The sequence below is a fragment of the Macaca nemestrina genome, chromosome 20, assembly GCF_043159975.1.
Source record: "Macaca nemestrina isolate mMacNem1 chromosome 20, mMacNem.hap1, whole genome shotgun sequence".
In the NCBI taxonomy this organism is placed as follows: Eukaryota; Metazoa; Chordata; class Mammalia; order Primates; family Cercopithecidae; genus Macaca; species Macaca nemestrina.
This window is the reverse complement of record NC_092144.1, coordinates 39,361,708-39,387,945: the sequence shown is the minus strand read 5'-3', so window position 1 is coordinate 39,387,945 and position 26,238 is coordinate 39,361,708. Positions and strand designations below refer to the sequence as shown.

At 35.7% G+C, this 26,238-nt stretch overlaps 1 protein-coding gene and 1 pseudogene across 9 annotated transcripts in view; one reads left to right on the top strand and one right to left on the bottom strand.

Moving 5' to 3' along the window:
- The window catches only part of LOC105495616 (URI1 prefoldin like chaperone), a 92,590-nt gene that overhangs the window by 20,194 nt on the left and 46,158 nt on the right, over nucleotides 1-26,238 (bottom strand). For 3 of the 9 annotated variants that reach the window (XM_011765375.3, XM_011765373.3, XM_071085931.1), the window contains 3 exons: nucleotides 25,064-25,098; nucleotides 11,328-11,406; nucleotides 10,213-10,348 (listed from right to left, as the gene is read on the bottom strand). In XM_011765375.3, the coding sequence (XP_011763677.1) occupies nucleotides 10,213-10,348; nucleotides 11,328-11,406; nucleotides 25,064-25,098 (250 nt within the window). The other 6 variants (XM_011765379.3, XM_011765376.2, XM_011765381.3 and 3 more) reach the window with 4 other exon arrangements.
- On the top strand, nucleotides 4,187-4,693 carry LOC105495615 (peptidyl-prolyl cis-trans isomerase FKBP2 pseudogene; annotated as a pseudogene).

Genomic DNA, 26,238 nt, shown 5'->3' with positions numbered 1-26,238 from the left:
CCCAAAGTGCTGGGATTACAGGCGTGAGCCACCGCGCCTGGCCAGGACAGTCTTTTCAACAAATTGTGTTGAGAAAACTGGAAACACATGCAAAATAATAAAGTTGGACCCTTACCTTACAAGCGTATATAAAATATAACTCAAAATGGATACAGCAACCTAAATGAAGATCTAAATGAAGAGATAAATCTAGGAAACTTAAAAAAAAAAAAAACAGAGGGAAGCTGCTTCATGACATTTGGCAACAATTTTTTGGATATGACATGAAAGGCATAGGCAAAAACAAAACAACACTAACTGGATAATGAAAATTTAAAAATTTTGTGCATCAAAGGACATTATCAAGAAAGTAAAAGGGCACTCTACCTGGCAGCTACTTTTTTTTTTTTTTTAAAGTAAGACAAAAAAATAAAAATAAAAGAAAGTAAAAGGGCAACCCACAGACCAGGAAAAAATACTGATAAGGGACTAATATCCAGAATACATAAAGAACTACAACTCAACAAGAAAAACAAACAACTGCAATAAAAAATGGGCAAAGGACTTAAATAGACATTTCTCCAAAGATGATATACATGTGGCCAATAAACACATGAAATGATGCCCAACATAATTAATCACTGAAGAAATACAAACCAAAACCCTGATGATGTATCACTTCAAATCCACTTCAAACTATATTCCTTGGTGGTATGCCACTTTAAAATATATTTATTTTATATATTAAAAATACAGTAACAAGTGTTGACAAGAATGTGGGAAAACCAGATTCCTTGTATTTTGGTGGTGAGAATATAAAATGGTACAGCTGCTGTGAAAGACAGAATGGAGGTTCCTTAAAAAACACAACATTGGGCCGGGCGCGGTGGCTCACAGCTGTAATCCCAGCACTTTGGGAGACTGAGGCAGATGGATCACCTGAGGTCAGGAGTTCAAGACCAGCTTGGCCAACATGGTGAAACCCTGTCTCTACTAATAATACAAAAATTAGCTGGGCATAGTGGCACACACCTGTAGTCCCAGCTACTCGGGAGGCTGAGGCAGGAAGGCTCTTGAACCTGGGAGGCGGAGGCTGCAGTGAGCCAAGACTGCACCACTGCACCCCCAGCCTGGGCAACAGAGTGAGACCCTGTCTCAAAAAAAAAAAAAAAAAAAGACATATATATATATAACATTTCCATATGATCCAGGAATTCCACTTTCAGATATATACCCCAAATAATTTAAAGCAGGGAACTAAATATTTATATACCTATATTCATAGCAGCATTATTTATAATAGCGAACAGAATAATTCACATTATTCACAAAATAAAATATTGTTCATCCTTAAAAAGAAAATTCTGATATGTGCTACAACAGAGACAAACCTAGAAAACATTAAGTGAAATAATCCAGACACGAAGGGACAAATGCTGCAGGATTCCACTTATGTAAGGTATCTAGAATAGCCAAATTCATACAGAAAGTAGAATAGTGGTTACCAGGGGATGGGGAGGAGAAAGGAAGGAAAAAATGGGGCGTTATCACTTAACTGGTACAGTTTTAGCTTAAGAAAATGAAAAATATCTGGAGATGGATGGTGGTTATTGCTAACCAACCATGTGAACGAGGGGAAGGGAAGGGAGGGGAGGGGAGGAAAAGGAAGAAAAGACAGTTAGTTAGTGGTGCCAGGGGGCCTACAATAAGGTTATCAGTTCCAAAAAAAACTTTGCAAACACAATGGGTTGGCAAAGGTGTAGTCAGTCAGTCTGTTAAGGCCAGTACTGTCAAAGTTAAAAATCTAACTCACTTCATGCCATCAATTCAATCCTAGTCATTCATCCTACAGATATACACAAGTACAAAATGATACATACACACACACACACACACACACACACACACACACAGAGGTTATTCACTGCAGCATTGCTTTCAATAGCAAAAAAAAGGAAGATGATCTAAAGGCCTATGAGTAAAGGACTGACTAAATAAACTATGGTACAATATAATACTATACAGCCATGAAAAGAATAAGACAGCAAGCTGCCAAAACAAAAAGCAAAGAAAAAAAAGTGTGACTACAATTTGAGTGGATGTGTACAGGGTGGGGTGGGAATGCCTAAGTCTATAGCTGAAAACGCACAGAATATCCCTGGAATAATGAGTAAGATATTGATAACAGCGATGCCTCCAGAGAGGTAAACTGGATGTTAAAGAACAAGAAAAGGAAGCATAGTTATTTTTTAATAAATATCCTTTAGATTTTATATCATGTCCATATATATAACCTACCAAAAAAATAATTTTTAAAAAAGCCCATCTTGTAAATGACCTGATGCACCTCATATACAATTTTTCTTCTCCTATCACTTAAAAAAGAAAAGAAAAGGAAAAAAAAAAAGCTGTATTCAGTGCTAACAATGTCTTATCACCCACTTTCTTCTGAAATCTGCCTAAAAATGTATTCCTAAGTCAATATTTTTTTAGAATGCTCTGTGAGATAACAGACATTACAAGTTAAAAGTTTCTCAAAATCAAGTAAGTTTGGGAACCACAATATTAAACAAAACTAAAGGGATATTTTTCATTACAGGGCTTCTAAGTAATGTGCCTATGTGCATTGGACTCTCTGGTAGAGGGAAAAGCAAAGTGCAGTGATCTACAAACTTACTTGATTATGTTAACAACACTGCCTCTAGGTCACCACTCATCCAATGCTTCCCCTCAACCTTCACATCCAATCAGTTGCCAAGTCCTATCAGGCTCAGAAATTCTCCCTGCATCTGATCTCTTCTCTAAGCCCACAGCCATTACCCTGGTTCATGATCTTATCCCTTCATGTCCACCCTTCCATTTAGTAAAAATAACTTTGTCGTAAAAACGAAGACTAAGTATGCATTTTTTAAGACAAAAGTAAAAATAAGATAAATGTGTCAGATACAACTCTGAACAAAAGATACATGGTAAAATAATTCTCCCAGTATTCAAAAGTAGATTACAGAGACATGCAGAAACAAAATTACCAAAAACATATCTATACTGTAGAAATCTCTGATTAAATCCTGGTCTTTTCACTTAGTCTCACTGAAGATGTACTCTTTTCTAAAAAAAAAAAAAATTGCTTTCTAACCTAAACAAGAACTCACAAGTATTTAGAGTAAAACTTTTAAGTTCATGTGAAATACATTAATCCCTAATTTGTAACACTAAAAATATTTTAAGAAGTTCCTATTTCAGCAAAAACAGAGTAATAAGATACTAAAAATATTAAATAATCTAAAAGAGGACAAGAAAGGGGAACAAGAGGAACAAAAACGGTGGGAGAATGCCAAACCTAAATCCAAACATATTACACATTAAATGTAAATGGTCTAAATACATCAATTAAAAGACTGAAATTATCAGAATGAATTAAAAAGGAAAGGTCCATGCTGTCTATAAGAAACTCACTTTAGGCAGGGTGCAGTGGCTCACGCCTGTAATCCTAACACTTTGGGAGGCCAAGGTAGGCAGATCACTTGAGGTCAAGGGTTCGAGATCAGCCTGGCCAACGTGGTGAAACCCCATCTCTACAAAAAATACAAAAATTAGCTAGGCGTGGTGGCACTCGCCTGTAATCCCAGCTACTCAGGAGGCTGAGGTGGGAGAATCACTTGAACCTGGGAGGTGGAGGTTGCAGCGAGTCAATATCATGCCACTGCACTCCAGCCGGGGCAACAGAGCAAGACTCCATCTCAAAAAAACAAAAAAAAAAAGAAACCCACTTTAAATATGATATAGTTAGCATAAAAGAGATGGAAAAATATACACCATGCAAATACTAAACAAAGAAAGCTCAATGTATCAAATCCAGTAATATACGAAAGCAATAACACACCATGACCAAATGCGGTTCATCCAGGGAAGAAAAATCAATCAATATAATCCACCACATTAACAGATACAGAAGAAAAACTACAAGATCGTATCAATACATGCAGAAAATACATTTGACAAAATTCAACATCTTTTCATTTAAAAAATCCGCAAATTAGAAGCAGGCAGAAAGTTCCCTAAACTAATAGAGAGTATTAATTTTTTTTAAAAACCTACTGCTAACACCACATTTAACAGTAAAATACCAAATGTTTTCCCCAGAAGATCGGTTTCAAGACCAAGATGCCTACCTACTCTTACCACTCCTATTCAATATTATACTGCAGGGGCGCAGCGAGGAGAGACATGAGGCTGAGCTGGGTCCGGGTCCTGACAGTACTGTCCATCTGCCTGAGCGCCGTGGCCACGGCCACGGGGGCCGAGGGCAAAAGGAAGCTGTAGATCGGGGTCAAGAAGCGGGTGGACCACTGTCCCATCAAATCGCATAAAGGGGATGTCCTGCACATGCACTACACGGGGAAGCTGGAAGATGGGACAGAGTTTGACAGCAGCCTGCCCCAGAACCAGCCCTTTGTCTTCTCCCTTGGCATAGGCCAGGTCATCAAGGGCTGGGACCAGGGGCTGCCGGGGATGTGTGAGGGGGGAAAAGCGCAAGCTGGTGATCCCATCCGAGCTGGGGTATGGAGAGCGGGGAGCTCCCCCAAAGATTCCAGGCGGTGCAACCCTGGTGTTCGAGGTGGAGCTGCTCAAAATCGAGCGACGATCTGAGCTATAGCCAGACTGGGGAGGGGTAGGGGGAGAGGCCCCCATCAAGGACCAGACTGTTCCAAAAAAAAAAAACTTAAAAGCCCAAAACAACAACAAAAAATATTATACTGCAAGTCCTAGCCAAGGAAATAAGGCAAGAAAAAGAAATAAAGTGTACACACATTGGAAAGAAATAAAAAAATAGGAGCTGTTTACAAAAGGCATGATTGTCTACATAGAAAATCCCATGGAATCTACCCCAAAAAAGTTCAGAGAACTAACTAATATGGTCAGCATGAATGGAGGATCCAATGTTAATTCTTTTTTAAAAAGAGTTATTTCTACATACTAGAACACTTGAAAAACAAAATTTTTAAATGCCATCATTTACAACAGCTTCACAATAGGTGAAACAAATATAAACCTAACAAAACACATATGATCTATATGCTCAAAAACTACAAAACTGATGAAAGAAGTCCTAAATACAGAGATACACTGTATTTACACGCTGGAAGTACTTACACACTGGAAGATTTAATAATTAAGAGATCAATTCTCCCCAAATTAACGTGTTGATTTAGCACAATTCGAATCAAAATCCCACCAGGACTTTTTGTAAACATAAACGAGTGGTTTCTAAAATGTGTATGGAAAGCCAAAAGAGGTAGAACAGCCAAAACAATTTGGAAAGAATAAATTAGAACACCTGTACTACCAACTTTAAGGAACACATTTATAATGCTACTGTAATCAAAACAGATTGGCATCAGCAAAGAGACAGAAACATAGATAAAAAAACAGAATAGATGGTCCAAAAACACAACTATACAAAATGGCTCATTCATTTGTTTTTTAACAATTTAAGTAAGCTATAATTCACATGCCATACAATTCACCCATTTAAAATGTACAATTCGATGGTTTTCGTATATTCACAGGGTTGCACAATCATCACCAAAATCTGCATTTTTATATTTTCATTGCCCCTAAAAATCTCTATACTCTTTAGCAGTCACTCTCCATTCTCTCCCATAGCTTCCTGGCCCTAAGCAGCCACTACTCTCCTTTGTTTTATAAATGTGCCTATTCTGAATATTTCATGTAAATGGAATCATACAATATGTGGTCTTTTGTGACTCCTTTAATTTATTCTAATGTTTTCAAGGTACATGTCTTTTTATTGCCAAACAACATTCCACTGTATGGATGTATGACACTTACCCCTTCACTAGTTGACAGACATTTGGGTTGTTACCATGTTTCGGCTATTAAAAACAGTGCTGCTCTTAACATTCATGTACAAGTATTTGTGGACGTGTTTTTATTTCACTTGGGTAGAATACTATCTAGGTGTGGAACTGCTAGATCACAGTAAAACACAATGTTTAACTTGCTGAAAAATTCCAAACTGTTCTCCAAAGTGGTTTCCCACCAGGAATGAATGAGGGTTCCAATTTTTTCACATCCTCACCAACAAGTGTTACTGTCTTTTTTATTATAACCATCCTAGTGGAGTATCTAAGATGGTCTTGTTGCCAATTCATTTTTGACAAAGGTGCCAAGTCATTTCAATGGAGAAAGAACAGTATTTTCAACATAGTATTGGAGCAACTGGACATCCATATGCAAGAAAAATGAACCATGACCTAAACCCCACACTTCGAACAAAAATTAACTTAAAATCAATCAGATCTAATTGTAAAATGTCAAAGCATAAAACTTTTAGAAGAAAACATAGGAGAAAATCTTCAAGAACTAAGGTTAGGTAAAGCATTCTTAGATATGACACTACACATATGATCCATTAAAAAAAGCTAAAAGCTGGCCGGGCGCGGTGGCTCAAGCCTGTAATCCCAGCACTTTGGGAGGCCGAGACGGGCGGATCACGAGGTCAGGAGATCGAGACCATCCTGGCTAACACAGTGAAACCCCGTCTCTACTAAAAAATACAAAAACTAGCCGGGCGAGGTGGCGGGCGCCTGTAGTCCCAGCTGCTAGGGAGGCTGAGGCAGGAGAATGGCGTAAAGCCAGGAGGCGGAGCTTGCAGTGAGCTGAGATCCAGCCACTGCACTCCAGCCTGGGCGACAGAACGAAACTCTGTCTCAAAAAAAAAAAAAAAAAAAAAAAAAAAGCTAAAAGCTGAACTTCAGAATTAAAAACTTTTGCTCTGGAATGACACTGTTAAGAGAATGAAAAGACAAGATGCAAAGTGGGAGAAAATATTTGCAAATCACCTATTTAACAAAGAGCTTAAATCCAGAATATATTTTTAAAAAAAAAAAAAAACCTCTCAAAACAACAGTAAAATATACAACGCAGCAGGGTACGGTGGCTCACGCCTGTAATCCCAGCACTTTGGGAGGCCAAGGTGGGTGGATCACGAGGCGGGAGGATCACGAAGTCAGGAGTTCAAGCCAGCCTGATCAACATGGTGAAACCCCATCTCTACTAAAAATACAAAACTTAGCCGGGCATGGTGGCACACGGCAGGAGAATCGCTTGAACCTGGGAGGCGGAGGTTGCAGTGAGCCAAGATCATGCCACTGCACTCCAGCCTAGGCGACAGAGCGAGACTCCAATTTAAAAAAATAAAATGAAATAAAATAACAAGAAAATATACAACCCAGGCCAGGTGCGGTGGCACACGCATGTAATCCCAGCACTCTGGGAGGCTGAGGCAGGTGGATCACCTGAGGTCAGAAGTTCAAGACCAGCTTGACCAACATGGTGAAACCCCATCTCTACTAAAAATACAAAAAAATAGCCGGGCATGGTGGCGCACACCTGTAATCCCAGCTACTCAGGAGGCTGAGGCAGGAGAATTGCTTGAACCTGGGAGACAGAGGTTGCAGTGAGCCGAGATCACCCCATTGCACTCCAGCCTGGGCGACAGAGTGAGACTCCATCTCAAAAAAGATAAAAAAGCATATATAACCCAATTTTTTAAAATGGGCAAAAGAGTTCAACAGGTAAAAGAGGACACAAAGATCAAATAAGTGCATGAATCAATGCTCAACATCATTAGGCAACAACAAATTAAAACCACTATACACCTATTCAAATGGCTACACTATTTAAACTGAGAATATCAAGGGCTGGTAAAGAGGCAAAGCTACCACTCTCACACACTGCTGAAAGAGATGTAAATCATACAGTCACTTTGGAAAACAGCTTGGTAGTCTCTTAAAAACTGAACATACACTTATCATATGATCTAACAATCTCACTTGTAGGTATTTACCAACAGCAATAAAAATGTATGTTCGCACAAAAACCTGTACACAAAGGCTTACAGCAGCTCTGTTCCTCACTGCCAACAAATGGAAGCACCCAAATGTCCCTCAAAAGGTGAATGGAAAAACTGTTGTACGTGCATTTAATGGATATGCATGTAATGGAACACTCCTCAGCAATAAAAAACATGACTTTTAATATACAGAACCACCTGGATGAGGCGTTACAGCAAGTGAAGAAGCTAGTCTCAAAAGACACAGACCTGAGGTCTCAACCCTTAGAGGCAGCGATAGGGTGTGACCACCAAGGGGCGGTGTGAAGGAGGTTTTGATAGGAGCTGAGTCCTGAGAGCAGTATCTTTGTATCCTATTCTGTGTCCTGACTGTGGTGCTGGTTAAACAAATCATGACACGTGTTGTAACTCAGACCTTCTCCAATTACCCCAGTCAACCATGATGTAGAAGACTATGTGTTTAACTGGTTGTATTTCCTCTGCCGTAAGAAAAATAAAGTACCTTTTCTTAATAAATGTTAAGTACAACAATATACCTAAGTATTTCCTTCAGTTATTATAAATATAAAACCATGTGAATAAAACAGCTTTACAGAATTTTTTTTTTTTTTTTTTTTGAGACAGAATTTCGCTTTTGTTACCCAGGCTGGAGTGCAGTGGCACAATCTCAGCTCACTGCAACCTCCATCTCCCAGGTTCAAGTGATCCTCCCAGCTCAGCCTCCCAAGTAGCTGGGACTACAGGCACACACCACCACGCCTGGCTAATTTTTGTAGAGACAGAGTTTCACCACGTTGGTTGGGCTGGTCTCGAACTCCTGACCTCAGGTGATCCACCTGCCTCGGCCTCCCAAAGTGCTGGGATTACAGGCATGAGCCACTGTGCCCAGCCCAGAATTTACTGTAACAGGAAATATGTACTTTGAAAATTATTTTAGACAAATATTGATCCCAAAAGTCACCTATGTTTGGTCACTTTCCAAAACCGTATTTAACTACTAGAAAGTGTTTTAACAAAACATGTTTCTCTACTCTAGAGCTCTATTCTATTGTAAAAGTATTCCCATTAATATTTTAAGTTATAACTAATTATGATTTTTTTCACTGAAATATGAAAATCAACGTGAACAAACTTCAACAGGCTATGGATTCATTTCATAACATCAGAGCTACTTCAGTATATAAAGAGAGGCTTCGTCTTCAGTAAGGTCCTTAAGAAAAAAGTATGCCCATTCTCTTTCGCTAATATACATGACAAAAATAATGCAGCAAAGCCAAAAGATTTATAATTGCCAGAAATTACATACAGGCCTAACAATAAGATTCTGATTAGTGTCACAAAAGATCAAAATATATATCAATTATAAACTTATAGGAGCTGATTTGCAATTACAGTCTCCAAATATAGTTCCCAGAATTTCACTGAGTAAATGAGTTCTCTAGTACTCACTCATGTATAAGTGAAATCAAGTTCAGCTTTAGAAAACTCAGCTGTTTTCTGTCTAGTATGACCTTATTTATACAAAAGGATCTTCCCAACATTCATTTTCAAATACACATTTAACTGAAAGGTTAAAAGACAGGTAGGGTGGATATTATACTGTCCGTCTAAATACGTATTCCAGAAATAACAACAGATTAGAAACTGAACCTAATTTTAAAATATAACTAAGCTAGAACCCAAGCTATCTCATCCAACTGCAAAATGTGTAGTGTGTGCTGTGTGTGTGTATGTAGGCTTCTATACACCTACAGATAATAGCACAGATAAACAAAACTCAAGAGCTGCCTTAATAAAGTGATGCAGAGAAATCAAACAACTGAAAAAGGATAAGGGTGCTGTTTTAGGTAGCAACTTTTCACACCTGGTCTCCTCTATCAAATGAAAATATGTTTTTTTCCCAAACCAAAAAGCATTTTAAAGAATTGTCTTCTTACGTAAACAGGTATTTCTCTTAGTTCACTAAGGAGAAAACACATTATTTCTGTGTACTGAAGTATTAAGTGCAAAAATAAGTCTGTAATAGCAACTAAAAAAAAAATTATAAAGTATAAAATGACTCCAATTTTTATGTCTTCCCAACTTCTAACTACAAAAATCACATAATGACTTCGAAACTTTGTAACTTCAGAAAACATGCCAACGTAGGTGACATTTCCAATCCAGATGCTCCATTCTCTAACTCATTCTCAAATGTTGGTACTACTCAAACTACCTACAATTCAACAGAATCACAAATAGCCTGGATTCATAAATCATGGAAGGTAGTTTTGGTAAGAAACAGTCCTTTAGGTTGGCAATCTGTGAATGGATACATACACAACAAAGAAACATCATTTAAAATGGGTACCTACGTTCTTTCCGGTGCTCAACTAAACCTACAGCCTGCTTTGCTGAGCACTTTGCAAACCAGTTGTCCCCCAGTAAAACAGTGACTTCATTAGTATGGACAAGTTTTCCTGGCATGAAGGCAAAAGGGCCAAATGGTACCTATTGTTTAAAAAAAAGAAAAAAGGGAAAAAACGTAAAACACTGAAAAATACATTTTATAAAACACTTTGCATTAAAAGCCTTACATTAACACTGAATTTTTTTATTTATACATTGGTAAAAATAAAATGCCAGCTTCACAGAAATTTAACATTATATTAAAATTTTACTTGGAAAATCAACAGAAAATTGCTTTATGTTCATAAATCAATGTTAAAACAGGAAAATAAATCCACACCATATTTACATACAGCTCTTAAAGAAAGTAGTACTGTCTCGGCATGTTTATACTTTTCATTCACTTGCAAATCTAAATGAAAGCAACCAGTAGTGAAACACTGTCAATGCAAAATACTTTTGATAAAGAAAACTAAAAATTATTTTCAATAAAACAGCCATTTTTGCAAAGCAGGAATTAGTAAACAAACAGCTTTAATGGATCTACCTAGCTATATATACAAAATACTTGAACTAGTATAAAAGAACAAAGTCTTCATAAGAAAGAATATTCATGCAATGAAAGGTTCTAACCCAGGGCTCATGAACAGATCACTATGTCAATGTGAAGATCATTAAAACAAAAATTAGCAGCACGTTTTTATATAAAAATCAATGTCCTAAGGTTTAATTCTGTGAATTACAAAACATTATGGCCTATTCCTGCTCTGGCTAACAAGAAATGACTAAGTGCCATATTTCTATCATAATTACATTTTTTATATAGTAAGTTTCCATTCGAAATATGTCCAATTTTGTGCTAATATTTATGTCATTTATGTCACCATATATATTCTGGAAAAAAAAGGTAAATACCAGCGATCACTACAATTACTGTGTTCTTATAAAGTAAAACAAAACAAACCTTCCTTGCTACGTAGTTACCTCATACACAGCCATCAGCTTGACATTCTGTGAACGAACACAGTTAATACGTTTACAAGAAACAACTATTACTTTAAAAGAAACACACCAAACATACCATTATATTATAAGACAATTTATCAGGCAAGGTGCTGAGTCTTTCTCGAAGGGCATTATAGTCATTATCTACTTTCTTCCTGTTGACAAAAAAAACACCAAATATACAAATTATTAATGATATTTCTTTTCCTTTTTTTTTTCTTTTTTTTTAATTGTTTTTTTGAGACAGAGTGTTGCTCTGTCGCCCAGGCTAAAGTGCAGTGGCGTGATCTCGGCTCACTGCACCCTCCGCCTCCCAGGTTCAAGCAATTCTCCTGCCTCAGCCTCCTGAGTAGCTGGGATTACAGGTGTGCGCCACCATGCACAGCTAGTTTTTGTATTTTCAGTAGAGACGGGGTTTCACCATATTGGTCAGGCTGGTCTTGAACTCCTGACCTCATGATCCGCCCACCTCAGCCTCCCAAAGTGCTGGGGTTACAGGCGTGAGCCACCGCACCAGCCTCACTCAAAAGCTTTATTAAAGCTGTTCTTTTGATCAGGTGTGGTGGCTCACGCCTGTAACCCCAGCACTTTGGGAGGCCCAGTAGGCCAGGTATCATAAAACAAGCTAATCAAAAACCTAATTTTAGCAAATTAAAGATTAATGTGGTTTTTAGTTTTAAAACCCTGTTTTTATAAAGTTTAGCAATGGCATTATTCTACCATACATTTATTGAAGAATTAAGACTCTTCAGGGACTTCGGCATTTAGAAGCAGAATACTCAAATTTTGAGAATTACTGTTTTTTAAGATACAAGACTCTGGACTAAATAAAATGCGAAAATTAAGGGAGACAGTAAAAGAAGGCCTGATGTTTGGAGAGAAGAAGGGACTCAAGATGAAGACAGAAGAAATTATTTATTTTAAGACAGTCTCTCTCTGTTGCCCAGGCTGGAGTGCAGTGGCACAATCTCAGCTCACTGCAACCTCCACCTCCTGGGTTCAAGTAATTACCCTGCCTTGGCCTCCCTAGTAACTGAGACTACAGGCGCATGCCACCAAGCCCAGCTACTTTTTGTATTTTCCATAGAGATTAGGTTTCTTCGCCATGTTGGCCAGGCTGGTCTCGAACTCCTGGCTTCAAGCGATCCCCCCTGCCGCAGCCTCCCAAAGGTGCTGGGATTACAGGCGTGAGCCAACACACCCGGCCGAAAGAAGAGATTTAATAAAGCTTTTGAGTGAACAGATACTGGCTGTGAAGCTGAAATCATGAACATGAAATTTGATCAGATGCTTTAGTCCTCATCAGAAAACTTTAGACTGAAAAATGTGTCATCAGCTCTTCAATTATTCATAATAATGTGATTAAGGTAAGAGAGAATCAACTGGGGGTAGAAGAAATTAAGTAGAGATAACACAAAAGGCGTTTCAATGTGGCTTAGGAGTCTGTTTCTTGCTATATCAAACAGAGCTACCAAGTAAGTAATTTCAAACAACCAAAAGGTGTAAGTAACTCTGTAGTGGCAGAGATGATCGTATTTCCATGCTATGGGCCTTACTCAGCTCTTAACACCTGCTGGAAATGAACAGCCCTTCTTTTTGAGTAATACCAGGCAGCAGCCTATGCCAAGATGCCCGTTTTCAAACTTTCGCTGGAGATTGGGTTTCCTGCTAAAATACAGGCTGCGAGCAAAACTACAGCGCTGAATTTTTTTGAAGCAGAAGGATGTTGTCAGTTTTTAAAAATAACAGAAACAAAACTCACCAACTCAGCAAGCAATTTAAAAGAACATGTAGACATTGTCAAACTGAAATCAGGATAAACTGCAATGTAGGTAACAACTCTCCAGATAATATAAATGACTGCGCTATACACATCACAGAATTGGTTTCAGCTTACTGCTTAGTTCCCTGAAGCAACAGTAGCATAATTAATAAAAAAATTATCTCAGCCTTAAGATCTTAAGAAATTTCACATATATATTATTTGACATATCCTATAATAAATGTCACTTATCAATATTTTTCTCTTACAGAAGACAAAGTAGAAGGAAGATGGAAAAACCACATAGCAAAAAGCCAGATCTCCTCTATCAAGATGAGGTAAGCAATGAGTTTGACCTAAGCTAGGTCTTCTGACCTGCATTCCTTCACGAAAGCTTTCTTGTTTTCTAGTGTGCAACTGCTTTTTATAAACTTTCCCCAAAAAAATCCTTTTCTATAAATAAATATAAAACATGTTTTATTCTTTTGTTTAAGGCAAAAATCCTCCTCCTGGAAAATTTTTATATGGAAAAAATGGCAAACAACTTCATGCACAAGGCTATGTACCAGAAAGAAGATGGCTTTGAAGTCAGACCAGAGAGTGAATCCCAAGCTCTACATGCAATTCACACAAATTCACCTTAGTCTTTGTATCGTCAAATGGCAAAACTGGACTAATACTTATCTCACAGGTTCAACAGAATTAAATATAAAAGGTCTAACACACTGCCCAGCGTAGAACATCTACTATGTTGGTTCCAAAACTCAAAACTCATTTTTTTCCATGAAGCATCAAAAACACCAATTCCAAAACTTTCAAGAAAGACTATTACCCACAAGATTTCACCAACCAACTTGATACAAATAGCGTAACTTGCTGAAAGACAGTACAGCTGAACGTAACCATTCAGGGGCTCTGGAAACAGGACTGGTGTGAGCAGTCAACGGGAGAATGTCTCCATAGGACTGACTAGCATAGTGCCTAGACAGTCAACACTCACTATTAATAACACAACACTAACAGCTTATTTACGTTTCAGATAAGTAATTCTGCAAATGCTCAAGGACTATATACACCAGCCTAGATATCTAAATGTTTCTATGAATATTAAGAAGCTACTATTAAAGTTATCATTCAATAGGCCTTATTTTGGTAACAATGCGTAGGAGAAAAAAAAGAAAAAAAACTTCCTCACAAAACATCTCTTTTGTACATTAAAAGAACAGTAGGTTCAACAACAGGTAATACCAGAGATCAATGTCAGTATTTCAAGTCAAACATATTCAGTTTTCAATTTATTAATAATTCTCTCTAGCACAAAAATGTGGACATACTGGAGAGCAGTTTAAGATTAGAGTTGCTATTTATAAATTTTGAATAGTTTTCTAAAAATATAAAGTAGATCACTTAAAATGCAGCCCATGCAGAAATCCTTTATGAAGGGAGGCCAGGAGGAGTCAAGCAGTGTCTCTGGAAGAAACTACAGCTTGAGGAACAACCCTCTCTCTCTAAAGGCTACATTCGTGGAAATGTTGGGGACCAAATGCTTAGTCAAACAGCGATCTCCAAATAGTCTCTCTATTATTTCAGACTTAAATAATCCTGTTAAAGATCACAAAGCCTAGGCAACAGAAAATACGAAAGTTATGCTAAGAACTAATGCATTACTGAGGTAAGTCTAGGGTCTTTATTCATAACAAAATTTGATCAGTTTTTTTTTCTATTTTAATAATTAGAAACAAGTAATTAATTTTTGGACACAGGAGTCATATTACAGTAACCAAAAATGGTAATTGCTTAAAATAATTTTCTTCACAGGAAAACAAAACCCAGATAGAGTTAAGAAACACCTCTCCAGCCTACTTAAAATAGCTAGACCTGCTTCTTTGGCTTCAACATAATGGATCCTTATAGATTAGGTTCCACCTTCAACTCTTAATTTTAAATTTTTTTCCAATATCCTCATGCAACATTCCTTATAGAAAACAAGAACTAAAGCATAGGTATAAGGCATCTAAGAAACTTTAACCACCTTCTTCTGAATCTTGCTAATCATGTGTAATACGCCTTTTGAGAGTACCTTTTGTTTTAAGGAAATTAAAAAAAAAAAAAGGGGGGCAGTAGGGATGAAGACCATTAACACAACCACAAGTTAGCCTTACCCTCAAAGGATTAAGATCAAGACAGACCCCATGGGAAACAGCTCATTTTCATAAAATTGTAGAAAGTAAGAGAGAAATCAAGTTAAATGAGGTATATGCTCAAGTATTTAGGGGTGAAATACACAGATGTCCACAACTTACTTTGAAATTCATCAGAAAAAAATGGATTAACGGATTAGGGTACAGACAGACAGGTGATCAATATGCACTCTTTCGTATGTTTGAAATTTGTCATAATAGAATTTTTTAAAGGGACGAGGAAATACGAAAGGGATCAACATTTTTAATCCTCTTAAAAGTGACTGACAAAAATAACACTCTATGAAAAAAAAAAAAAGTCTACATCCTTTGAGGCCAGGGATAAAGACTCCAACCTTTAAATAATCAAAAAGGGAGATAAAACTTACATCAGGTTGAAACAATAAGACTTTGCTAATTTTACTTTAAAGTAGGAAGTTAAAATAGACAGCAAATACTAACATTGAACCAGTTTATTTTTAGAAAAAGAAAAAAAACTTCTATCATTCCCTTTTCCTTTAACTAACATCCTAAACAGACAAGCAGAAAATACTGTGAGATGCCTAAAAGGGGAAAAAAGGGAAAAAATTATATATAAGTATTAACATCTGAGTTAATCTGGGACAGAGTTACATTTTTATTTTTTAATTTAGGAAATGATAAAACCCAAAGATTCTGGAATATATACAAGTAAATATATAACCTTCTTTAGAAATAATTTTTAGTCTATTATACCCACCCTACAACTTCCCATTAAGCATCCAAAAAAGCTTTGTTTCAACTGAATCCACCATTTATTGAGCAGCTCCTCTACAACAAGCCTATGGCATATGCTGCAGGGATCATCACTCACACATAGCATGCCTTTCTGATTGTTTTGCAATGCATCTTTGTCAAAGATCCACTAGCTTGAAGGATGCCTGGCTTTTCACCTCTAAAATCAAGAAAAGAGAGGATATTAAGTTTGGGCATAGATTCTATAGAGGTAAAGAGATGTCCTCCAGTTACTAAAGCAAGAAATAATGATTTTTTTTCAAAGTATCCTTTTAAACAATCTAAACAAATTGATAAAGTTACATTTTATTAAAAAATTATTGAAAAAGGGATCTATATTGTTATGCTTTGTGCAATTTGGTGGGAAAAGGAACACTCCTCATGGAAAATTTAAATGTACCTGAATTAAATCAATAGCATTAGACTTTTTTTCTAAATGGTCATGGCAAAATACTTAGTAATTTCAGTTGATGTAAGTAACTGAAATGTACCACAAAATTCAGGCAGAATGGTGGTATATTCCTTTTTTATAACTCTATTATACCAAGGAATTTATGTCATCAGAAGATGCTGATGAAATAATCTATGTTCTTTATATCTTATGAGTCCACCAGAAAACTTTACTATTAGACACAGATACCAAGATTAACCCACATATAAAAACGTAATTTTTCAAGTCAATGAAACAAAATTATCTTTTTCAAGTCAATGAAACAAAACTATCTAAAGAGAGATGCAGCTAACATTCTACTAGATTTCTTCAATTTAACTTTTCAACAATGAGAAAACAGAGTACAATGGATAACATAGTAAGCCTGGACAGAAAAATCTGTTCTACTGTTCTCTCTACAACAACCATACACATGTGTTTGAAGATTTGTCAGTTACCATAGGTGCCTGTGTCTTCATTTATTACTAATCTTTTGCTCTAAGAAAATGAGAGATGAATTCAAAGTAAAATATCTTAAAAATTAAGTAAAAACACATTCATCTAAGTTTGAAAGAAATATCCTAAAATGCCTAATTTTTACTGATGAGTTTATAGGTAATTTTTGTTCTTTTTATTTTCCAAATTTTCTATAACTAATATAAGTTCCTATTACAAATCAAAGGGAGGGATCTTTTAGAAAAGGTGTGATGAGTTTGTAGCTGACTTAAGCTTTGAAAGTTTGTGCAAATTTCTGATTAAATCTTACCATAATTCATAGGTTTTGCTACTTTACACTTTCTATATTTTCTTTCTAAAGCATATTTTAGAAAAAAGTAATTTTGTGGGTTTTCTTAATTACAGTAGCAATTTAAAAACTTTTAGGTCACTGATCCCTATGAGAAACTAGAAAAACTCTAGACTCCTCCCTGAGAGAAAGGACTCACATTTTACATATAGTTTCAGCAGAGGCCCAATCATACATCCCACCGGGTTAAAGTTTCTCAAGAGGTTTTACAACAGTGAAAACTGGCAATCCTGGTTTCGATCCTACCAAATACTTAAAAATTCTCAAAATTACCAATTGACTTAAAAGCAAAACATGAAAACCCTCACCAATTTGGTCATGAGTTCAATATGAATTAGTAAAAAGTAAATTATAGGCATGCCTCAATTTTTACAGCCTGTATTTCTCCCGAGTCTTACACCGATACCCACTCCAATCTATCTTTGGTATAGTGGAATCTGGACTTATATTTCTCAAAATAAGAACAAGCACTCAGGATTATCACCGAGTGATGTGCCTCTCAGACAAGCACTGTGGTTGTTGAAATATTTACATCTTCATCCTCAAACAGGACTCTGTGCTTAAAGAGTTTTACTGGATGTTACTCTTCATTAAAAAAAAGGAAAACGAAAACAAGTAAAAGTACAAAGAAGTACAGTTTTCAAACCTCATACAGCGGAGACAAAGATAAAAAATTATGAGGCACGCCCAAAGCAGTAAGCCCTAAGCCCTTTGCCTCAGTCAGATACTCCCTGGACTTAAGCTGGTCATGGGAAACTGAACCAAATCATAATGACACTGGAAACACATCATCATCAAAGACTACTCTACTGGGTTGTGATTAGGGCTTTTTTAAAATAATAGTTTAAAACTCTTCAGGGGAATCTTTCAACTCTCCTATAACATGTAAGTTTTCCTTTCATTTTCAGAAGTGCGTTAAATATCAAACTAGTTAGTTGCTTCCAAAAACATGACATAAAAGCTTGAGGACTCCTATAAGTAATAAATTCTAATCACAAGTTAAAAATCATTTAACTCTTTAAAAAGAGAAAGAAAAGAAAAAAGCATTTACAGTTTGACCTTAGTCACATAAATACACATACAGAATTAAGAAGCTAGAGGGAATAAAAGGGAATGTTTTAAAAACAGGGAGAGAATTCATTTCTCTTTACAATTATGAGTAAATTTATCTTTATTCCTTTCTTATTTCAACCTTTCCATAACTAAGCATGCATTCATTTTATATTCAGAATAAAAATTTAAAAACCTAATTCAAATTAAAAAAAAAATTCTTTAAACATTCAACTTTAATCTTTTTTTTTTTGCCTCTTAATTTCTTTGAAACATTACACACAAGAGTTCCAAATTTACTTAATCAGTAGCCTATGTACTAACTCACACCATTTTTTTAAACTGTGCAGAAACTTAAAGAATGACAAAAAGATTTGACATATATGATTCTTCCCTCTTATCCCTAAGACTTTCATAAACAACTGCAGAAACTCCAACAACAAAAACATGTAAAACTTCCAGAAAGTTTGCAAGTTGCTCTCTGCTCCACTCAAGAGGAGGAAAAAAAAGGGAGAAAAAAAAAAAAACATAAAGAAAGAGCCCCAACAGAAGGCCCTCTACAGAACAGTGACTGAAAACTTTGTAGTCAGTAAAATACAGACTCTGAAAAACAGTTTACAAATCTACCTAACACTGTAGAACAAAGTCATCAGCTTTTACAAGTTTTAAAGGTATGCAGATCAATATTTCAAATATTATACATAATAAAATAAATGTTATATAGCCATGTGAAGGCAACTCAAGAAAACAGTTTCAGGTATATTAAATATACTGTAAACCATGGCATTGTTACAATGAAATCAGTGCTTCTGTGCACAAGGAAAGCCTCAAAAACATGAGACATATAGACAACTATACAATGTGTGCATAAAACAGGTATCTCCATCCCGATTGACTGATAGGAAAGAATAACTCCAACAGAAAAAAAAAAGAGAGAAAATCAAATCTTCACCTGAGATTTTTACCTATACAGGTATGCTTTCTTGGTTATTTCCTACTATATGCTTTGACTATAAATTCTAATAGAAACTAGTTACTCTTTTCCTCTGAACAATTTTTCTTGTCCAGTTTCCTGTGAAAGATAAAAAATTTCAAGTATTTGCTTTAGACTCTCTCGAAACTCACATGCCGAAGTGTTTTGGAACTTTTATGTCTAAATTTAAAGTATTCTTTCCAAAATTAAACACCTGAACAAAGTATCTTCTTCTATATTTAAGTCTGCTTCATGTAATTTCAAAGATACCTTTACCAAAAATCCTTTTAAGATAATGGAAGCAAGGCAATAAATTTTTTACAACTCACATGCATACGATTTACAATTGTAAGTAATGCCTAACATAAAGATGATCTGCCAGGCATCATATGTACTATTTCATTTCATTCTCACCAGTCAACATAAAGGACAGAGACTTCCTTTTTGTGTGTGCAGGACTTATTCAGTAAAGTCACTGCAGTGCATTAAAAATGACCATTAATTCTTTTTCACGCCTCCTCTCAACGGGTGGGTGTTATCTTCCCACCTTGTGAATCTGGCTGGCTTTGTGAGTTCCTTTGACCAACGTAGCTTTGCAGCTTCCATTCTTGCTGCTCTGAGATGCCCACAGAAAGTAAGCTGGATAAAAGAGCACATGGAGGCAAAGGCTCAACTAACCACCAGACTTGAAGGTGAGCCATTCTGGACAATACAGCTGACCGGCCACCAACCGGCTGCAACCAAAGCAGTGAGTCCAGACAAGACAAGCAGAAGAACCACACAGGCGAGGCCAGCTTAATACGCACACCCACTGAATCATGTGCAAGCAAATGGTGGTTGTTTCAAGACTCTAAGTTCTGGAGTAATTTTACTAAGGAGCAATAAAATAACAGATATATCATCTTAGCAAAGATATATTTTGAGTTACAGAGTTGTACTCTGGGTGATGTAGCAATTATTTATTAAAAAAACAATAGTTCCAGGTCTCATTTAGTAATCCTAAAAGTTAAACGTTTGACACACAGTGAAATCTATGGAATGAGGTAAAGAGGAACAGTTAGTTAATGATATAGGGTAAATATAATATTAAATGAACAGGTACAATCTGATTTCATTTTTGTCCAAAAGGATGGGAGCCATATATAAACATGTAGGTGAATACACACACACAACACACACACATACATACACAAAACACTTATGTTATGCAAACCATTTCTGAAAAGATTTATGAGAAATTGGTAAAAAAAAAAAAAAAAAAAAAAAAAAGCTTGCTTCCAGAAAATAGAACTGAGGGGTCGGGTGCGGTGGCTCACGTCTGTAATCCCAGCACTTTAGGAGGCCGAGGCGGGTGCACCACCTGAGCTCAGGAGTTCAAGACCAGCGTGGGCAACACGGTGAAACCCCCGTCTCTACTAAAATACTAAAAAAATTAGCCGGGCAAGGTGGCGTGCACCTATAATCTCAGCTACTTGGGAGGCTGAGGCAGGAGAATAGCTTGAACCTGGGAGGCAGAGGTTGCAGTGAGTCAAAACTATGCCATTGCACTCCAGCCTGGATGACAGAGTGAGACTCCATCTCAAAAAAAATAAAAAGAAAACAGAACTGAGAATTAGGGAGGAACCTATACATCATTTACATCCTTTCATACCTCCTAAATTCTGAAACATGTAAATGTATTGCCTAATTAAAAATTTTTTATTTAAATCCTAAAAAGTTAATATCTACTCTTTCTCAACACTTAAAGACATATGCTGAAATATTTCCAGATAGAATATGACTTAGATTCATTTCAAAATTGGAGGTGGGATAGTCAAAATGGTTTTTATTAAAATGTCAAAAAATAACAGATGTTGGCAGGAATGCAGAGAAAAGGGAATGCTTTTACATTGTTGGTGGGAATGTGCAGCCACTGTGGACAGCAGTTTGGAGATTTCTCAAAGAACTAAACTGAACAACCATTCAACCCAGCAATCCCATTACAGAATACAGACCACCTTAAAAAAACCCATTCAGCCAAAAAGATACATGCACCTGTATGTTCACTACCGCACTGTTCACAATAGCAAAGACATGGAAGTCCCCATCAACAGTGAGCTGGATAATAAAAATGTGATACATATATACTATGGACTACTACATACCCATAAAAAAGAAATATTTGCAGTAACATGGATGTAGCAGGAGGCCACTATCCTAAGCAAACTAATGCAGAAACAGAAAACCAAATACTGTATATTCTCACTTATAAGTGGGAGCTAACCACTGGGGACAGATGGACATAAAGATGGGAACAATAAACACTGGGGAATACAGGAGTGGTGAGGAAGGGCAGAGGCAAGGGCTGAATAACTGCCTACTGGGTACCATGCTCACTATCTGGGTCATGGGTTCAATTGTACCTCAAACCTCAGCATCGTGCAATGCACCTTTGCAACAAACCTCTACACGTACCTCCCAAATCTAAAATAAAAGTTTAAAAAAAAATTGGAGGTAGGAGTAGATGGCAAGATAAGATGTTGCAATGAAACAGTTTAGAGAGAATCATGAGTTGATGATTATCAAAGCTGACTGATGAGTACATGAGGATTCACTATACTACCTATCACCTCTTATTTGAAATTCTTCCTAACAAAAAGTGATTTAAAAATATTAATGTAAAGCTATAACAATAAATCACAGAAACCCAACTCTCCATCATGACAAAAAATAGAATGAACACTAAATATTCACGAATATTTACAAAGCACTGGCTTTTTATTTGTCCATTAAAATTTTCAAAAGAGGTAATGAGTTCCTATTAATACTTACTGAGTGCCGGGCAGGGTGTTCTATAGACATGATCTCATTTGATCTTCACTACAACCCTGTGAGTTAAGTAGTATCATCATCACTTTACAAGAAAAAACTGAGACTCTTAGCATAATTGTTCAAGGTCAAAACGCTAGCAAATGACAGGATTCAAATATAGGTCTGTGACTCCAAATGCCATGCTCTTTAAGGAAGAATTAAAAAGAAAATTACAAATAATCCACAAACAAAATAATCAGCCACTAGTGGACCAAACACTGGGAAGTATCCTCATACTTTAATGAGATGACAGTGTGTGGATTTCAAAATACCTTATTTCCTGAGTTAGGTAAAAGGGATTATAAAGAAAAAAATTTGATTAAAAAACATTTTTTAAATCCTCACTAAACTGAAAACCATTATTATTAGCTCTAAAATAATGTTGTACAAATTCTCATCCATTAGGCTTGAATCTTTCCTTATTATCTGTTATTAATTAAACAAATATAAATGTCTTAGTTTACCAAAGTTCTAGGATTTAGTTAATTTTCTCAAAGATTTTTTGGGGTAGATTCTGTGGTCCCAGACCATTTTCACTCCTATCTTTCTACAAATATTTTTACTCCCTGTCCTACATTTTTTTAAACAAAAACCAATTTAGATTATTTCTGAACCTAGAATACACATACTTGTTCCTTAAAGAATCCTTTAAAAAGTATACAAACAAGCATAAACATCACTAGCATGAGAATGCATTTTTCAAACCATATATTTTGTTCTACTTTATTATATTGGTATGTACCCATAAAGAATAGGAGCTTAACAGAAATCATATTTTAGATAGGCTAATACCAAGGGTTAAATAAAAATTAAAGCAACATGCTTTTAAAAGTAGTGTATGAGACACCCTAAGAATGGCTCCAGCCTCTGAACTTCTGTACTTGCTTCATATCTCCAGAAATAGCACAAAATTGTTGTGATTTCCCTGTTTAATGTCCGACTGTGAATTCTTCTATGGCAGGGTCTTGCAATTCCAAACAGCAGCACAATACTGGCAAATGGTAGAAACTCAACCATTGTTTAAGGAATTAAGAGAATGCAAAAATGTCACAAGAATTCCACGACTCTCCCAAACAGCAATTTCCTGGCTTTCAGGGAAACAGAGACACTTTGGTTTCCATTTTTTAATATAATGAATTGATGAATTTACTGGCCATTCAGATTTGAGCAATATACCATATATAGATCCTATTAAAAGCGAACAGAAAAGTCTGTTTCCTGAACCAAACCAGAAATAATTCAGAGGAAAATGCAAATTTTAACTGGAAAAAAATAATTTTAATTTTTTAATTTATAAAGTACTATATTACTTCAAGATCCGTGTAGGCAAATATGCTAAGCTTCTACAGTTTAGAGGGTTTTAAAAAACTGAAAAGTGAAATTGAGGGTCACATGAACCTGCCATGAAGTAAATGTCACATTTCTGTCTCTGCTCACTAGACTTGTATACTACTAGAGTATCTGTAAACTAAAATGTTATATAGAAAATAACCACATTTCTTCATTTACTCAAACATTTATCAAGTGCCCATTTTATGCCGAACAGCAGGAGGGGCTGTGAATAAAAGGATGAAAACGTGCCCTTATCCTTAAAGAACTCTCTAATAAGAATCTTATAAAACAAACCAGAAGCAAGTTACCATTCACCCATTTATGTAAACTAGTGTCTATTCCCAGTGAATACCTTTCCAATTTCCTGAACTTCTTGCCAAAACCAATAGATAGAAGTCCACGTTAATAAAACTTCCCCTGGAAATTATTTGTAAAATGGGCCACTCTGACTAAATGTGCAGGTAAAAAAATTCTTTAGCCAAGGACTTGTATTTCAAGTTTTAACCTGAACTGAATGTATAATGAAACGCAAATGGTCCATTATGGAAATGCTGACAGACTCACACCACCAGTGGAAGCAACTACAACGATGCATTTATTGAAAATTAATGAAGTCCTGAATTTTTATTTATAAAGTGGATATTACTAGTTTTAGATTATTTTCTGCAAGCCAATAGTCAAAATTTAATAAGATGATGTGTACAGATTGCACCAATTTTCACTCTTATCCACTGCCTGCAGCCTATGTGCATTTAAACCAAAAAACATTTGATATACACTAACTATAAATTATTTCCTTGGAGATCTCTCAGGCATGAAGAAAAAGCCTCTTAAAATAAATTTAAAATATTATATGCTTGATGGTGTATAACCGAAGGTTTAATCTCACCACTAAAGGGGCAGTTACCATGATTTTTGCAATAACCCTGCAGACAATAATCAAGACAGCTCCTGTTGTTCTCTCAGTAAAATCTTCGTAAGCACAGCATGGATATATTGTAATTTGATATCTGTAAGATCAACAGCTATACCTCATGACAACTCATAAGATTTTATTCACCATTAAATTGAGCATTTTCCTCAGAAGCCAAAGGAAAGTGTGTTATTTACCAAACATGGTCCGATTAACTATAGATTAGCACATTAAAATAGATATGCTTTCTCTCCAAAAAAAAAAAAAAAAAAAAAAAGTACAATGAAACAAGCTCTCAAAAGTAGAAAATTAGATTTTTTTTTTTTTTTCAAACTTTGGGAAAACATTTCTGTGCCCTATTTCCATCATTATTTTAAAGTAACTGATTCCCATTATTTTTCTACTAAAATATAAGAAATATCCTCAAAATAGAGCTCTCTATGTCACATTCAAAAATGTCTCAGTCTCCAATTCATAATGATATTAATATTATTCTAACTTAAAAAAAAACAAGACACTTAGAATAAATACAAGCGGTAACACAACATCAGGAAATCAGAAATATGTAATTCAGAAAAGGGTGAAAGACAATATGAATTAGTATCAAAGGCATTCAAAATGGAGATTACTAGAATTAAATTACTAGTCATACATACACACACAAACAGTAAACACATTATTTAAACACAAGTAGGTTACCCCATCAGTATTTCAGAAGTGTAATAAAACCATCTTTCACTCACCAATGCTGGATTCTCTCTTGGCAGTTAGTGACCACCTGTCATGAAAACAGATAACTACTCATGAAAAAACAGAGCTATGCACAGAGCTACAAAAATCAGTGTATCTGAAAACTAGAACAGTGGCTTTACAGATTTAATAGCATCTCAGTATACATTTTTATTTGTCAAATGCACAGAGATGTGAATGTTAGTTTTTAAGCAGCACACTTTATCATAACCCTCTAATGCAGGCTGATAACTGCAGAACAAATTACAGCTTTCTGATTCATACTGTGGTACAAAACCCGCTTCATAACTATTAGGTGACATATGATATAAGATAACTAGTATTTTGTACAATCTACAGACCTGTTTTCAATATTACATATTTTGTAGAATACGTAAATGTTATAAATAACAAGAAACCAATGTAACATCCACGTTTTGTCAGTTAAAAAAAAAAAAAGAAATGACAGTAGTGAAAATATTTTATTTTGTCAGTATATCTCCAAACATTTTCACCTGTAATTTTTATTCTGACGCATTAAAAAATGAATTCAGTGATATTTTTCTACTACATTTTCAAGAAGAAATACTTGGGATAAGGAGATGCTCTGAACAGCTCATTTGTTCCCCAGTGAATTATGATAAAGATTGTAAGCACTTCACAGCCAGTTTAAACTATGTTTATAATACTAAAACAATGAATTTAAGTACAAAAGTTATTTGTTTTCCTTGGAGATAGTCAGTAGATTCTCAAAATGCTCAGAAAATAAGAAGACTAGTCAATAAAGAAAAATGCAATTTTTAAAAAAACACTATTTTTGAATGACAATTTAAGAATTAACACTGTTTTCAAGGATTGCTAATTATCTACTTTTAAATTACCTATTAATAAAAATTTTAAACAGCAGTCTAGAATACCATATACCACTTTAGAGACAGAGAAGCTAGAGGATGAAAGCCAAAACGCTTAAGACTAGGCCATGACAAAAAGATAGCAGCATTATCTAGTTTGCAAAATGCTGCTCTAGTTCACTGCTCTAAATACCAATATTATCTCTTGTATATGCTCAATGTTTCACCACCCCCTCCCAGAAAAAAAAAAAAAAAAAAAAAGATTTTTTTTTAAGACCTGTCACTAAATTCCTCTATTATAACATTTAATTCCTGAAATAAATGTCCTCTTTTGGAAC